At 36.0% G+C, this 15912-nt stretch overlaps 2 protein-coding genes across 2 annotated transcripts; one reads left to right on the top strand and one right to left on the bottom strand.

The window, feature by feature from the left end:
• Positions 1-1352: 1352 nt before the first annotated feature.
• Positions 1353-11024, top strand: LOC121260233 (flowering time control protein FCA-like). The gene is made up of 16 exons (XM_041162069.1): positions 1353-1358; positions 1946-2360; positions 2918-2988; positions 3283-3361; positions 4798-4880; positions 4977-5028; positions 6051-6115; positions 7056-7122; positions 7846-7925; positions 8025-8089; positions 8365-8424; positions 8519-8825; positions 9332-9496; positions 9595-9726; positions 10483-10548; positions 10706-11024. The coding sequence occupies exons 1-15, from the start codon at positions 1353-1355 to the stop codon at positions 10543-10545; spliced, it is 1710 nt and encodes a 569-aa protein (XP_041018003.1). The 3' UTR covers positions 10546-10548; positions 10706-11024.
• A 1366-nt stretch (positions 11025-12390) lies between these two features.
• LOC121260507 (WRKY transcription factor 23) lies at positions 12391-14217 on the bottom strand. Its single transcript, XM_041162411.1, has 3 exons — positions 13583-14217; positions 13199-13342; positions 12391-13029 (listed from the first exon to the last, which is right to left on the bottom strand). Exons 1-3 carry the CDS (start codon positions 13951-13953, stop codon positions 12612-12614), a joined length of 933 nt encoding a protein of 310 aa, XP_041018345.1. The 5' UTR covers positions 13954-14217; the 3' UTR covers positions 12391-12611.
• Between the last annotated feature and the right edge of the window lie 1695 nt (positions 14218-15912).

Here is a 15912-nt window from a genome sequence, read left to right as displayed (position 1 = left end):
GTTTAATGTCAAACAACCCTCTCGTTTATGACTCCCTTTTGTATTTTTAAATTTGTTGAAACTTAGCATAGTTAAAGAATAATTTTAAAGCAACAATTGTCCTCTTCCAGTTTGGACCAAATCATTTCATTTAGGAATAGGGGTGCAAATCGGTCAGTTCGGTCCAATTTGAGGATGGACAAAACAATCTCGGTCCATCATTTTTCCGAACCAAACCGAATACCTGACCGGTAGCTATCAGTCCGGTTGGTCAATTTAATCCAATCTTTTTTTTTTCTTTTTTTAAATCAATTAATAACAAAAATTATTTAAAATACTAAATTAAACTAAGTGACTTATTAATGTGGATTATGTAACAAATTCAATAAAAAAAAATTATATGGTCAATGATAATAAATTATATGAAAATTACTTCATTAATTTATATAGTTACTATATAATTAACTAATTGATATTATATATTAGTTAATTCATAGAATATTAACGAGTGTTAATAACATATTTAAAATTTTATATTGTTAATTGTACAATTATTATATAAATAATATATATAAAATATTTTTTATTTTTATTTTTCATTCGGTTTGGTCCGGTCCGAAAAAATCTTGAACCGTGGACCGAATCGAAACTTTCGATCCTCTAAAATGTGGACGAGATCGACCGGTTTCAGTTTCAGTCCGATTCAATTCAATCTAGACCGAAACGGTTGATCCGAACTGACCGTTTATCACCCTTATTTAAGAAGTTGGAATCAGGCCAAAAGAAGTACAACACTATTAAAAAATAAGTCCTACTTATTGTATTATATGCATTTTTTAATTTGAAGATGATTTGTTCAATCAAAATTTTGTACTTTAAATCAATTGCAAATCTATCAAATAGGTTTTGATTAAAGATGTGAAAAATCTAACATCTAAATAAATATTAGATAGATGACAAGTTATATTAAATATTTCTTATTTTGATATTGGATGTATTAAAAAATAATATAATTTTCTTCGTAATTTTTTCTCTCGAAAATTTTACATGAAAAATCATGTTGTATTCAAAGTTTGGAGTAAAATCCAAATCCTTGTACGCCACTCTCTCTAACCTGTCATTCTACATTTAGATGTTAAATTGAGTTGAGATGAGAGTTAAAAGTTAAATAAAATATTATTATTATTTTATAATTTAAAAAAATTAAATTATTTATTATATTTTATATTGAAATTTAAAAAAATTATAATGATTATATAAGATGAGTTGAAATAGATTTAATATCCAAACTAACTTTTTCTTTTTAAACCTGCTTCTGTAACTCATAGACCTTAAACAATGCTAGGATCATTGCCACCTCATATTTAATAACAATGCATGTAACATATTAACATCAAATTATTTGATAAGGAATAATCAGGACATTAATTAAAATAAGCAAAACCTTAATATAGGTTTAATTCTATCGTATCAAATAATGAATTATAAAATTTATAACGCCATCCATCTCTTAAGAATAATGATAGCAAACCATTAATTCCCTTATTGTCTATGATTTTATAGGAACTTGTACTAATAAATTATTATTATTATTATTATATTTATAATTATTTTACATAAATTTAATATAATTGTATCATTTTACTAAAATAACTTTAATTTTTTATAAACTTATAATCACTATTTATTTAAAATAAACGTGTAAAATAATTATAAAGATAAATAGTATTTTTCTCTATAAAATAATTATAAAAGATAATTTTAAAGATTAACGACACCGATGTGAAATAGTATTTTTAATACCCGAATATTTAACAATGTCAAAAAAATAAAAAAAACCCGAAAATTTAACGAAAAAGAAAAACACTACCGGCGGTTTTTTCCTGAGCGAACGCTAGTTTTTTAAAATCTTCGTCTTCATCGCTCTTCCGATTCTCTCGAACTCTAGGGTTAGGGTTTCGCTTAGGATTTACAGTCAGCGAAGCTGGAGAAGCACAGAGGAGAACGTTTTAATAGCCACCAAGAGTCCCACTATCACCCCCATAACCACCACTCCGACCACCACAATCACCACGACCAGCACTTTAACAATCCTAACTACCATCCCAATCACCATGACCAGCACTTCAACAACCCCAACTATCACCACCACCACCACAATTACCAACCCGATTACCGTCACCACCAGCACCCCGACCACAGCTACAACCACCATAACCACGTGATCGCTGAACCAAACGATTTGTTTGTATCTGGAGGATTTCCGCCAAATGGTGGCGCTGGTGGTGTTGGCGTTGGTGACGGTGCGGGATATGGTCCTGGTCCTGGTTATTTTGGGCGAAAAAGGTGGCGGCATCAATCAGCTCGAGGAGCTTCCCCAGGTTTGTGTGTAACTTTCTGTTTGGTTGTTGGAAAAGAAAAATTTTCAATTAACTGAGTTAAATAGAAGTAATTGGTTCGTGATCATTGTAATTTTGAAAAGAACTGAAAAAAGAAATTTATGTTTACTTCTTTTACTCATTCTTTACCCATTTTAGTTCTCTTGTTGTAAGACTCTAGCTGAGTTCTTTTGCTTATTTTGACTGTACAAGTCTGGTGTATTCCTCCCTTCACTTAGAAAGGTAATGCCAGCGGACTTCACTTTATTTTAATATGAATTCGCAAGCATTTTATTGCATAGCTTCTCTCGCAACTTGCTGTTACATATCAGCAGAATGTGTTTCCTGTTACTTGGCTTTTAACCTTTCTTGTATTCGTATTCTGCGCTAATGATATTAGAGAATTCATAATCTACGTTTTTTATCATGAAAAAACTACTGCATTTTTTGGTTTGTATTTTTTTTTTGGTGGTTTCACGTGAAAACCATGTCAATATTTTCCGATTGTTTTGTAAATGTCCTAAGTTTTATCTTTCGTTGTTCCTTTTTTCCCTTTTCAGATAAAGTGGATGGTGTTGGTCATGTAAAACTTTATGTTGTACCAGTTCCGAGAACAGCAACTGAAGCTGATGTAAGTTATTGTTTCCGTTGAAGCATAAACATGTCTGCATTGCTTGCCATATGTTAATGTACCTCATCATCTGACCTGACATTGTCTTTTCCCACAAAGGGAGGTTAAGAGGATTATCCACTATAGTTATATGAGGTATTCTTGGCTGGAAAAACTGAACATCTCCTCCCCCCGGCTAGAATGTGCAACCAACGAGACTTTTTCATTAAATTTTCTTCTTTTGAGATTGCTACTAATCTTCCTGCTTCTCATAAGTATGATATTTGAACTGTTGGATACCTCTGTTTACATCAGATTCGACCTGTCTTTGAAGAACATGGAAATGTAGTTGAAGTTGTTATATTAAAGGATAAGAGAACTGGTCAACAGCAAGGTATTGTGATGTTATTCTTATGGAGATTTTTAATCCATATTATTATCCCTTTTCTGGTCCTCTGAATGGCTCACCATGGTATCAATCTGCCAATTTACCATGGTGTACTATTAACAATGTTGAAGAAGTCCTCAGGACTTTCAACGAGATTTTCATAAGGTAGATAGATTGTGCTTTCGTGCCATGAATGCTCTCACCTAGAAGTTAATTTATTGCAGACAGTCAATCCTCAAAGTTCAGTATTCTTGTCAGATAATTGGGTTTGCTCCCCAATGGTCACTAGTTGAAGTCCCCTTAGGGCCATTGGAGGTTTACCTGCTCGTTAACTTTAGGGCCCCATGGGATTAGTCAAGGTGCGCGCAAGCTGGCCCGGACACCCACCGTTATAAAAAAAAAAAAAAAAAAAAAGTATTCTTGTCAGATGATCAGCTATGTGCAATTCTTGGATGATTATTACTGACATTTGAGTACATTAATGGTTATATTTTAACAATTAAATAACTATGTTTTATGTGTATTATTGAGTTTGATTTGATTCGTTTTTGTCTCTATTAGATTTGAAAGGTTGGTTTGGCTTGGATCATGCCTAGGAGCATAGTGAAATCTTTTTCACTCATCGAGAGGATTAGGTGGTAGCCCACAAATTTTGGCAGTCTGGAAATTGATTTCCATATACTTTTTTTTTGCTGTATTTGGAAGGAAATGAATGATATAAATTTCTAGGACTGCGAATGGACAATGGAGGAGATCAAGGCTTTGTTTTTCAATTCTTTCCTCCGTTGGACTTAGTTTCCATTATTTTCTTGTATCCTTTGCTTTTTCTATATCTAGCTAGGTGACTTTCTTGTACAATCTCATTGTACTTGGATTCTGCTTTTGGCACTTATAATGAAATTCTTATTACATATAGAAAAAAAACTTGTCAAATTGGATGGGGTTTTAAATCTGAATTGTTCGTAGCATAAATCATGTAAATTAATATATAGCCAATAGAGCTAGGCTACAAGACTGAGAATGAGATTGAGAGAATGAATGTTTTGCTTCTATCATGTATCATTGGAAGAATAATAGTAATTTATGGACAAAGCATTTTATGCATGAAGTTTTTATTTATTTATTTATTATTATTATTATTATTTTTTTTACGTCGGGGAACCTCTCCAAGGCAGGGCCATTCGGACCCATCCTTACAGAGTAAACTCCGGTCCCGTGCACCATACCCTCAGAAGTTTTCCTACACGGAATTGGTTAAATCGCTGGCTTTTCACCAGAGGGTGTGGCCTTAAAGGATTGTTTGCACTCATGAGGTGTTGAACCTTGGACCTTGAAGGGAATGATACCCAAGACCAAGGCCTTCACCACTTGGACCAAACCCTTGGGGTTAAAAAGCACTTTATGAAGAAAATGATCTAACGAACATAATTTTACTTTTACAGGAAGTTGTTTTGTGAAGTATGCTACTGTAGATGAAGCTGAAGGGGCGATTAGAGCTTTAAACCATCAATATACTTTTGCTGGGGTGAGTTCTCCAGCTTCTAGTAAGAATATATGAAGGCTTTTGCTGGTTTTGGTCAATCCACATTTGCATATTTGTCTTACATATTTGCTTTTCCAGGAGAATGTTCCCCTCTTAGTCAAATATGCTGATAAGGAACGAGAACGTCTCGGTAATGTTCTATTTAAAATGCGTTTTCATTTTCTCTCAATCATGTATTTCCACTTTTATTCAGGTTTTCCCCTTCATCAAATCCCCAACAAAGATTTTAGAATTTCGAGTCTCAACGTTTTGCCACATACCATTTGGATATCCTTTTGTAATAATAGATGCATAAAGACTGTTAAACTGCCAAAATATTTCTTATGAAGAGCTAAAGGGATGTATTATACAAATGAACCTTAAGTGATAAAACTAATATCTTTCTTAGATAAGTACATTAACCTCTAAAAAAAAAAAAGTACATTAACCTCTAGGCCTAAATGGAAATGGAAGCTGAGCTGTCATGAAGCTGGCTTCTAATTAGAAGTTGATTCCAAGCAGACACTTCTTAATTTCTTGAGGTATGGATGTTAGTCATGATCGCTTGATCCGTGTATATGTTGTGTGGAAATTTAATAGCTCAAAGTATATTACTATATTTTTAAGATGCATGGTACTAAAAGAGATTTGGATTCCTAACAAGCGTATTTGCAGAGTTCTTGTTGATCTGGACTGACCTGTTATTGATAGGGTTGCAATTACAGAAGGAATATTTATTTTACAATGCTTATAAGCATTTATACATGATGAAAAATTTTGCATCGCTAAAATCATTGTCTTTAGTAGTGCAGCATACAGCTTTTATAGCTTTGCATGCTTCCATAGAAAAGTGAGAAATAAAATGTTATTTCAAGGCTTCCTTTGCTTTTCCAGGCGCTCTCATTTGTATAATTGGGCTTTGCTTATATACTTGTTTTAATATTGTTTTATTTTACCTATATAAAAAATAATGTTTTTGACATTTATCTGAGTATATGGTGTTTACGCAGCTGTATTGGCTTTGTTCTTGCACAATGCTTTTGTTCTTCACTTGTGCACATATAATGTTCAAACAAAAGAACTGTCTGCCTTTTCTTTTTATCAATAGTTACACAAATATTCTTACATTTTTATGTTCATTTGCTGATTTTTTGTTATGTTTTCTTATGATAGGGGTACTGGACAAATTATACGTTGGTTGCCTGAACAAAGATGCTTCGGCAAAAGAAATCGAGGAGGTATGATCCATATTCATTGAATGTTCTAGTTCTTTGCATACCTCAGCAAAATAAATTCAACTTTCTTGATCTATGTATGTAACAACTTGCATGTGTGACACATAAATGCATAGACTCCTGCAAAGGTAAATATGTAGGATGCATAAAGGGGTCATTACCCAATACTGCTCTCACTTAAGTGGGGGATACACTGTATTTCCAAATGAAAACAAGGTTGCATTGCCTTCGCAATGCCTTCACTGGATAGACTGAGTAGCACTATTTAGACCAGAGAAGTATAATCAGTGAAACATTATGAGAAAATTTTGAGTACAAACGCTTAACACAAGAGGCATTACTGCATGTTTAGAGCTGAGATCAGTTTGGGGACTGTTCAAGGTGGGAGCTACCCTCTTTTATGGATTCCTTTTCAAAATACACGTGCATATCATTGAATGTGCATGGACAGAAAATCAATTTAGATTGAAATGTCATTGCATCAAATGCCTACTTTGGCTGTGTGCCATAAAAATGTGTCTTTGTGCGCTCCTTCGTGTGTGCAGCCTTTGTAGCTAGACTGAACTTAGGTAAGTTCCCAAATTTGATGATGAATTCATTGCCCCATCATGCTTTGTTGTTGTTTACATGACTTTGTGGAAGGCATTTTTGGTCTCCGGAGGAACTTAGAACGCTATTTTTCTGTACTTTATTTCTATGGGCCATTGCTTTAGATTTTAATGGCCTGAATTTTCATGAATTTCTAGTTTCCCTTACTTCGACCTAGATAGGTCTTATCTCTTGTATACCATCTTGTGTACTTGGGCCTTGCCTATCTTTATTAATATATCATTGATTACTTATCAAAAAAAATTTTATTTTCATTTTCAAATTCAACTGCAGTTATTGGTCTCTATGTTACCTTATTGGTGTATGAGTTTTATATGAATATTTTATCTGTCAGATATTTTCCCCCTATGGTCTTGTTGAAGATATCTTCATCATGCGAGATGAATTGAAGCAAAGTCGTGGTGTGTTCTTGATCTACCCTGTAGTATGCCTTTCATATCTAATGGTGAAATTTAGAATTTTGGACTGGACATGTTGCCGTTATTAGGTAAATTTTACTCTGGGCCACCATTTCTACCTCATTGTATCAGGTTTCACCTAAGGATCACCGGCACTCTAATTGACCTCATTTCATATTAATATGTCCAATCCTGTGTTCTTTCATATTCAATTGCATTAAATTTAGCATTTTGGACTGGACATGTTGGTAGGTAATTTTGCTCTGGACCACCATCTCCAGCACCTCATTGACCCCATACAACTACTATAGCAATCATATGTCCAATCCTATGTTCTTTCCAATTTGTACACGACAATTACTTAAAGGTAGAAACAAAAAAGGTAAAGTGCTATAATGGGTGGGTAATTTTCCCCGTAGTTTCATTTAAAGCTTGCTGGCTCTCAAGAGGTTTGTGTCCTTTGTGCACATCATCTTTATGCAAGTTGTGCCCCCTTACTGTTCTCTATTGAACTTTTGCTTTAGAAAAACCAGCTCTTTGATCTGCCTGGATGGCACATAAATTTTTATTTCCAAAACTCATCTCATATATATAATGCACCAATGGTGTGCTATCAACTTGTTGCTATTTTACTGCCATGGCACGTTTTATAAATTTGTATTTGAATCTTGTATCCCGTTGCACTATCAATTGATAACTTGAATGGATGCTTGTGCTGTTTTGAAGGAAGTGGATTCGTTAAATTTTCTCATAGGGATATGGCATTGGCAGCAATAAAAGCATTAAATGGAACCTTCATGATGAGAGTAAATCTTATATCTTTACATGCATCACTTCTCTGCTTTCATGGTTGCACTTCTAAAGGCTTTGTATATATTTGTTTTTCCTTTGTTTATGTTTTTTAGGGTTGTGATCAGCCATTGATTGTTCGTTTTGCGGATCCTAAGAAACCTAGGACTGGAGAACCAAGGTTTTTGCTTCCTTTGACTTTCTTGTACAGATGTTAATCCATGCTCTGTGTGTGATTAATGGATTATAATTAAGTTAAAATTACTTGTTAAAGTTTATACACAGGACTTGGTTATTACTTGTTAAAGTTTATACACAGGGCTTGGTTTCTTTGGTTCAGTAAAAGTGAAATGCTGTCCAAACTAGCCACTTCCTGATCCATGCTATTATGTCTTCTTTATCACACCATGTTAACCAGGATTACCGTTTGTTTGTTGACTCTCTTTCTCTCTCCAGGGGCAATCATGGGTTTGCAAGCGCAAATTTTACTCCCTTTTCAAAAGAACCATTTGCTAGGTACATGTGCCTTCACTCTTATTTAGTTATTCATATCAAAATGTACTGAAATGAGTGTCTTTTTTTCCCACTTTCTGTGGTTATCTATTGGCAGGCTAGGACCAAATGTTGGGGATGGAGGGTGTATTTTGCCTAATGCTTCATTTCCTATCCAACCAAATTCCACAAGTTCATTACCTCAAGCTGTTCCGCAAATGATAAACCAAGAACCAGTCATGCAACAACCATTTCCTTCCCTCCAACAATCAACTTCAGAGTTGTCTCAGATGTCTTTACAACAAACGCAAACTCCACAGACAAGTTCACAATCATCTCAACTAGCTGTCTCTGACGTGCAGAGGCAGTCTCATCAAACTGATAAAGTCGAACAGCAGATGAGTTTGCAAGTGACTAGTCAGCAGGTACTACAATGATATTGATTATTTAGCAACTTGTATGGGGTAACTTATCTGTTGGTCACTGAGGAAATTGGAGTGATTGGAAGTATTGGCACACATGCAGAGGTAATGTCATGAGCATCCTCTCATAGCATCGTTGACAAAGACACACATGAAAACCTTCATGGAGTGGATCTCCGAATTTTATAGAAATATTTAACTCTCAAGCATGTGTGGTGAAGTCCCAAGCATGGCTTCAACCTTGAATGGTGATAGTTATGATTTGGAGGCTTTGTATTGTTTCAATGATGCTAAGTTTTGGCATAGTTGATATCTTGTAGGTGCGATCAACCATTGGTGGAAAAGAAAGCCCTGTACACATACAACACAGTTGGTGTTTAATAGATGTTTAATCGTGATACCTGTCTATTAGTAGATGATGGACTCATTCGACTTCATATCATACAGTCACCTTGTGTCTCTGTGATTTTTGCAACTGTATCATAATTTTTGCATTGTTTTTTCTGCAGTCTCCACGTACTGGAAGCAATCCTCCAATATTTGCTAGCACTTCTAGCTCACCAGCTGCACCTTTAAGTCCCCAGATAGTGGCTCCTTTAGAGTGTGATTGGAGTGAACATACCTGCCCTGATGGATACAAGTACTATTATAATTGTGTTACTTATGAGAGCAGGGTAAATATGCTTGCATTGAATCATCATTCTTGCATTTTTATGTTAATTTTTGATAATTTGAAAAGATGAGAAAATGACTCTATAAGTTGGCTTTGCAGTGGGAGAAGCCTGGGGAGTATGCCTCATATGAGCTTCAATTACAGAAGCAGCAAAGCCAGCAAAATCCTAGCCATCAGCTTCAGTCCTTTGTGCCAGTTCTTTCTACCGAGCGAGTTGTTCAAACAGAACAGGTGCAGCTTCTGCCACAGTTCATCACGAAACTCTTAAATCCTTCCTTACCACCGAGAGTCGGCATTAACTTTTTCTTGGTTTTTTTCACTTTTTTTTCCAGATTGGTGTTTGGTTTTGAAGAGTTACTTAGATATAGATTGACAATTAATTGTCCCCCCTGCTGCATATCACGGAAATTTTGATTGATTTTGAAAGCACTGTAGGCTTTTATCATTGGCATGGTACAACTTCATCTGACATCTTCTTGAAAATTTAGGCATGTCATAGAATCTGGTTAGTCCCATGGTGAAGGTTGGCTTACTAGGCTAGAGCCCTCGTTAGAGCTCTTGGATCACACTTTTCATGTACTGGACTCTTGCCTCTGGTTTACTGTCCTTAGGTGGACCATAGCCTCTCCAAACATTACATTACTCTGGTTTGGTAACAGATTCTCTGATGTGTTGTCCAGTGCTGAAATTTGCAAGTCTGGTCTGGTAACGAGAGCTCTCTTATTTTGCAAAAAAAAAAAAAACCTTAAATGTATGGGGTAGAATTTCCAATCTGTGCTGTAAGATAATAAGTTCCTTTCTTTCTCATCATAGAAAAACATTTTTACTTGGAAAATCCATGTAACTTCTCTAGCATGTTATAGATATCAGTTATAGTTTCCACATAGCCACCAGACAATTGGATGGCACCTCTGTTTAGGAAATAAGATATCAGGGCCATTTTTCTGGAGGGTACAAGATTTATTTCAGTCCATTGTAATTTTGCAGGAACTGAATCACATGCAACTGCAGTCAGAATCTAACCCCGTTATCCGTCCAACCTGTGCTTAAGAGGTAACATGTCCGACACTTATTATCTACTTGGTTTGAGACCGAACTAATCTTGGATTTCTTCATTTATCATTAAGGCTGTTGTTGGTTTGTAACTACTACTAATGTTATTGCTTCACAAGTAGATCTAATGGTAGCCACATGGTTTCCACTTATAAAGTTTTGCAGAAATGCTGGTGAAGGCTTTTCCCTGTGCATGCATCCTGGAAAATTGGTAACTATGCGAACAGCTGCCAGTGAATAACTTTATAATTAACTTTTGGTGTTTATGTCTGCAGTTGGTTGTAGGGGAAAATGGGCGTTTGAGCTACCTTTAGGTGAAGGAGATTATATAAGCATGTATGTATATGTCCAGGTAGAGAAAGGTGGCCTCCCATTATTCTTACCTAGGTTTACATATTTCAGTTACTAGTCTACTCGAGGTCAAGTATATTATCTTTCATTATATCTACTTTATAAATCCTGTAAAATAAAATAAACTATGACATTTCACCTAGGGCTTGTGAAACAACCTAGCTACTTGAAGCAATGGAGGTATTAATTGTATAATGTCGTGTTTGCATCTGCTAATTCTCTCGTTTAGGTTTCATGTAGAAAGAACATTGAGGCTGATTTGAAGGAAATATCCATTGATAAACTTTTCCTCATTCTAAGATTGTATCACTGCTAATTGTACTATAATTATTGTTGTTTAGACCCGGTGGCGTACCTTCCCCAAAAGAAGCATCTTTCTGAGTCCCAGGCCATATCTCATTTCTGGATATTGAATGTTTTCCGGAAGAATTATCTATAGGAGCATTCGTGGATGGGCTTAATGACCTGACCTAGCCAGCACAATCATGAAATTTCCAGTGGACTTAACAAATGGATGATACTCCAAAACAAAATCATACTTGGGGAGAGCTAGCTTTATTTTTGTCTTAAAAATTGCTCATTCATTTTGACGTATAATATATATAGCTGAGGGAAGCACAATTACAATATTTCTCGGAGCAATTAAGTTCCTGAAGGCCTTAGTATTGAGACAATGCTCTGATTTGTGAAAAGGAAAAAAATAAAACGTGAAGCAGGCATAATGATTGATATGCACACAGGAGTGCTAGCTAGGGATATGCTGGTGCTGTACCCTGGCATGGCAATCGACGAAGCCCTGGATGGATATTCCCGGCAATGACAATCTCAAAAGCCTGGGTGGTCACATGCGACTTCCGAAATCATGAGCCATTCTTTTTTACATGAAAAGTTCAAAAGTTGCCACATCCCTATCAGGATTTATTCCACGCTTGAAGCAAAGAATCACACTCCAAAATCCTTCATTGCGCATGTGTGTGTCTGTGTTGCTGATCTTTCTTTTATCACGGTCCACATCCCTCCCCTACCTTGTTCAATGAATCAAATCCATTAGTGGATTGCACAGTCGCATGGCATACAAAATATTAAAAAAAAAAAGAGGCATTAGCTCAACAGGCTCGATATGGGTAAGTAGTGGTTGGGTCATTCTTTCCTCTTGTACCAGCCATTCATATTTAGGGACAGCACATTAATTTCTCATACCAAATTCTCAAGATTGAAATTTCCATTTTTGTGGATTCCCAGACAAAGGAAAAGCTAGAAAGCTTCCATTATGCATGCACATTAATTATTCCCTGGAAAAACCCAAATCCTCAAAATCTCGACTGCTGTACGCTCAATGAAATTAATGCACATTCCTTCAACAATAAAAACAAAAGATATAGGACAAAGATGAGGGGTCAGAAGAAATCAGCCAAGTTTCTGTAATTTTTATCATCTCTACGTACACCCAAAACATACCGGCCAAAAAGACGGAGAAAGTTAACTAAATAATTAAGAAACGAGTCCTTGCACTGGATAATTAAAGAAGAATCGCATGTTAACAGCGACAATCATCCGTGTACAATGAGAAGTGGGTTCTACAAGAAAGATCCAATCCTGTCAGCAAGAAGATTGCATACCAGGAATGTGGGGCTTTCTGATCATCTTCCTACAAAGTCAGTGATCAACAAAACAACATAAAAAGGAGTAGTAATTGGTTAATGATCTCTCCTCTACTGATCTTCTTCCTTCAGCATATGCGAGGGAACAATGTCTTGAAGAAGCCCATGATCTCTGAGAAAAGCAGAACCCGGGGTGCAAAACCGAATGTCACGACGTAAACCACTAGGGTTTAATATTAAACCATCAGAAGCAAAATTCGAAGGCGACGAGGTACTGATAAATGATGGTTGGCGCAGTTGTTGACTGTAAGATAGGGTTCTTGCCATTGGCATAGCAAAGCTAGCAGCGGCACATCCGGCGGAGATCCCCGAGCCCGGTGGAACTCCGGCAAGGATATGGCGAGGCATGACTGGACTTGGATGGGAGTGCTGCCCTTCATAGGTAGTAACAACAAAACTTGGATCTGTGAAGGATCGCTCCACACGTTTCTTCACATTACAGGAGGCAGTAGTGCAACGATAGTAACTCCTAAAATCACAAACGAAAAATAAGAAAAATGCCTACCCCATAAAAATATATTTTATATATATTGGTCTAGTAGATCTTAACAATCAATTTTAACAAAGAAAAGTGCCAGAAAAGGAGGGGGGCAAATAAGGCTGAAGGCATTTAGCATTGAAGTTAAGACTGCATATACCTAGGATAGGGGCTGTTCTTCACAGCCTTTTGACCGTACTTCCTCCATCTGTACCCATCTTCCAGGTGATCAACCTCGCTCTTTGTCATGAAAGCAAATCTCGGTTCTCTCTGTCTCTTCTGGTTTGTCTTCTTGGGTTTCAACCTGCACCTCAAAAACACAAAAACCAAATCCATAAATCCGTCCATTTCAAAATCACCTACATATAATAAAATAACCAGCTTGTTCTCTTCCATTGTTAGGATCATTTAACATAAAACTCCCGAAAAACAAAGACAATTAAAGAAATTTATTTTAAAAAAGGCCTTATTTTATTTATTCTAACATGTGTTCCTTCTAAACACAAAATCAAAAGTCAGAAAAGTGAGGAAAGAAAAAGCTCACTGTTTCTTGGCCCTTTCTTGTTGCTCTCCTTCCTGGTCTAGAGCTTTAGTCTGTTCATCATTTATTGCCTCACTCGATGCGGATGAAATCGAGGATGAGTTAGGGGTAGCGGGCTGATTCAGGACCTCAGAACACTCTTTCACTATCATAGCCGGAAGTGGAGCCGAGGGAGCCATAGATGGTGCCTGTGGCGAATCAAACAGAGATGGACTATAGTCCTGAATACCCAACAACTCCACAAACCCTAAGGAGTTCTTTTCACCTTCAGAGAAATCAAATATGCCCGAAAATGGATAAACTTCTGATATATGATCAGAAAATAACGAAGATCCAATGGTCTCCTCCATCTTTATCACCTCGTTCCTCTCCATGGCTCACTCAAAAGTGAAAATCCTTCATCCAAAACAAAGACAAGAGAAAGTGAAGCTTCTATGTGTGTGTGTGTGAGAGAGAGAAAGAGAGGGGATATGGTAGGGTTGATCTGGTTTACAAGATTGTATAGAGAGAGAGAGAGAGAGAGGGGGGGGGGGGGGGGGGGGGGGGGGGGGGGGGGGGGGGGGGGGGGGGGGGGTGGTTTGGTTTTGGAGTTGGGAGGTGAGTGAGAAAGAGAGAGATTTGTGGGTATAGTATAGGGGATGGTGGGGATATTGCAGAGGTTGGCAACAAATATTGACCGGCGATTGTAGGTCAAATGTTTGTACGGACTTTAGACAGCCGGTGACTATTCAATGCATGGTCCGACAAAGTAGTCGACGCTTTCATACGTAGAGTTTGAACGGTTAACCGGTTTAATTCAATCGGCAGTGTGAACGGAGTTCAGCTACAGGTAGAAAAAGGCTATATATATATATAATTATATATACACCTCTAGCTCGTGTGCATGTGAACTCAGATCGAAGTGTAATGAATCGTCCAAAGATATATATATTTTTGTTCCTTTTAAATCCTTTTATATACTTTATTTTTCTTTCTTTCTCTTTTGCTTTTATTTTTCCTAATCTTTTTATCCTTTCAAATAACTTTTAATGGCGTGTGAATGATCTTCAGTAGAGTATGGCCAGATTGTTTTCTTCTGGGTAGAACAAACCAAAAAGAGAGAGAGATCAGAGAGAGAAATGATGATGATGATGATACAATGAATGCATTAACAATTTATAATTGGAAAAGTAAGATTTATATATGCCTGATTAATTAATTACTATATATAATATTCAAGTATAAAGTAGTACTAATTAATGTATTAAGAGTTATATATATGTATATAATTTGAAAAATGGAAAAAGTTTAATACGATGGTTATAAGTAGTTTGGAATGAAGGGATTTATGGTAATTTGCAGAGACAACACTGAACCGACTAACTACTGCATGGCCTGATCTTTATATATAGCATATAGAACATATGCCATTCATCTGATCGATGCATGCATGAATAATTTAAAGTAATGTGATTAGTTTGGGGGGGGGAAAAGGCAAAAAAATGGGTGCCTAATTAAGGATAGCTAGGGGCGGTGACTGGTGAGGCCGCCTGTTATTTTCATGATCAAAAGGAGCCAAGTTTGTAGGTAGCTCAGAATCTCATGCAATAGTGATATTTTTTAGGGTTGGAAAGAATATTAATATACCTTAAGGTCTGAAATGGGGTTGTAAATGATGATGTAGGTAGCATGCATGCAATATTATTCCAAAAAGTCGGTGGTAATGGTTGCTTTTCTTTTGCAAAAGAGAATTCCCAACAAAAATCATGATCAGGATAACAAATTCTCTTTTTACTCCTTAATTCGGCAACTCATGGTCATGTGTTTAAAAGACTATACATATATATATATATATATATATATATATATATATGCACGTGTGAGTATGCATATACGTACGTGTGATATATGCGCGCCCATGATCAGACACGAAGGACCCCATGCTGACATGATCATTTTCGTGTAAACCTAACCCACCAGCTTGCTGCAGTACTACTACTACTAGTGCTCCAACTTAATTTCCAACTTTTATTGGTAAATATTTAACTATATATCCTCGTACTCTTTGAATGATATGCCTAATTATAATGGAGAGATTTTAATTAAGATCATGCATTGTCCATATGTTCACATGTGTGTGTGAATTTATATATATATATATATATATATATATATGTATGTATAGCTGAGATCGTTGATATTTACCGATAATTATTGGTAAGTATATTTCAGATATTTTATTTCTTTTTGGCAGGCATATAGCTAGGGTTTTTGAATATGCCCCTTGTTTATCATGTCATGTTATAATCAGTGTGTTTGACGTTTAATTAGGACATGATTAATATTTAATCCTC

The sequence above is a fragment of the Juglans microcarpa x Juglans regia genome, chromosome 4D (genome assembly GCF_004785595.1).
Source record: "Juglans microcarpa x Juglans regia isolate MS1-56 chromosome 4D, Jm3101_v1.0, whole genome shotgun sequence".
NCBI classification, from domain to species: Eukaryota; Viridiplantae; Streptophyta; class Magnoliopsida; order Fagales; family Juglandaceae; genus Juglans; species Juglans microcarpa x Juglans regia.
This window is presented reverse-complemented; position numbering and strand designations above follow the sequence as displayed.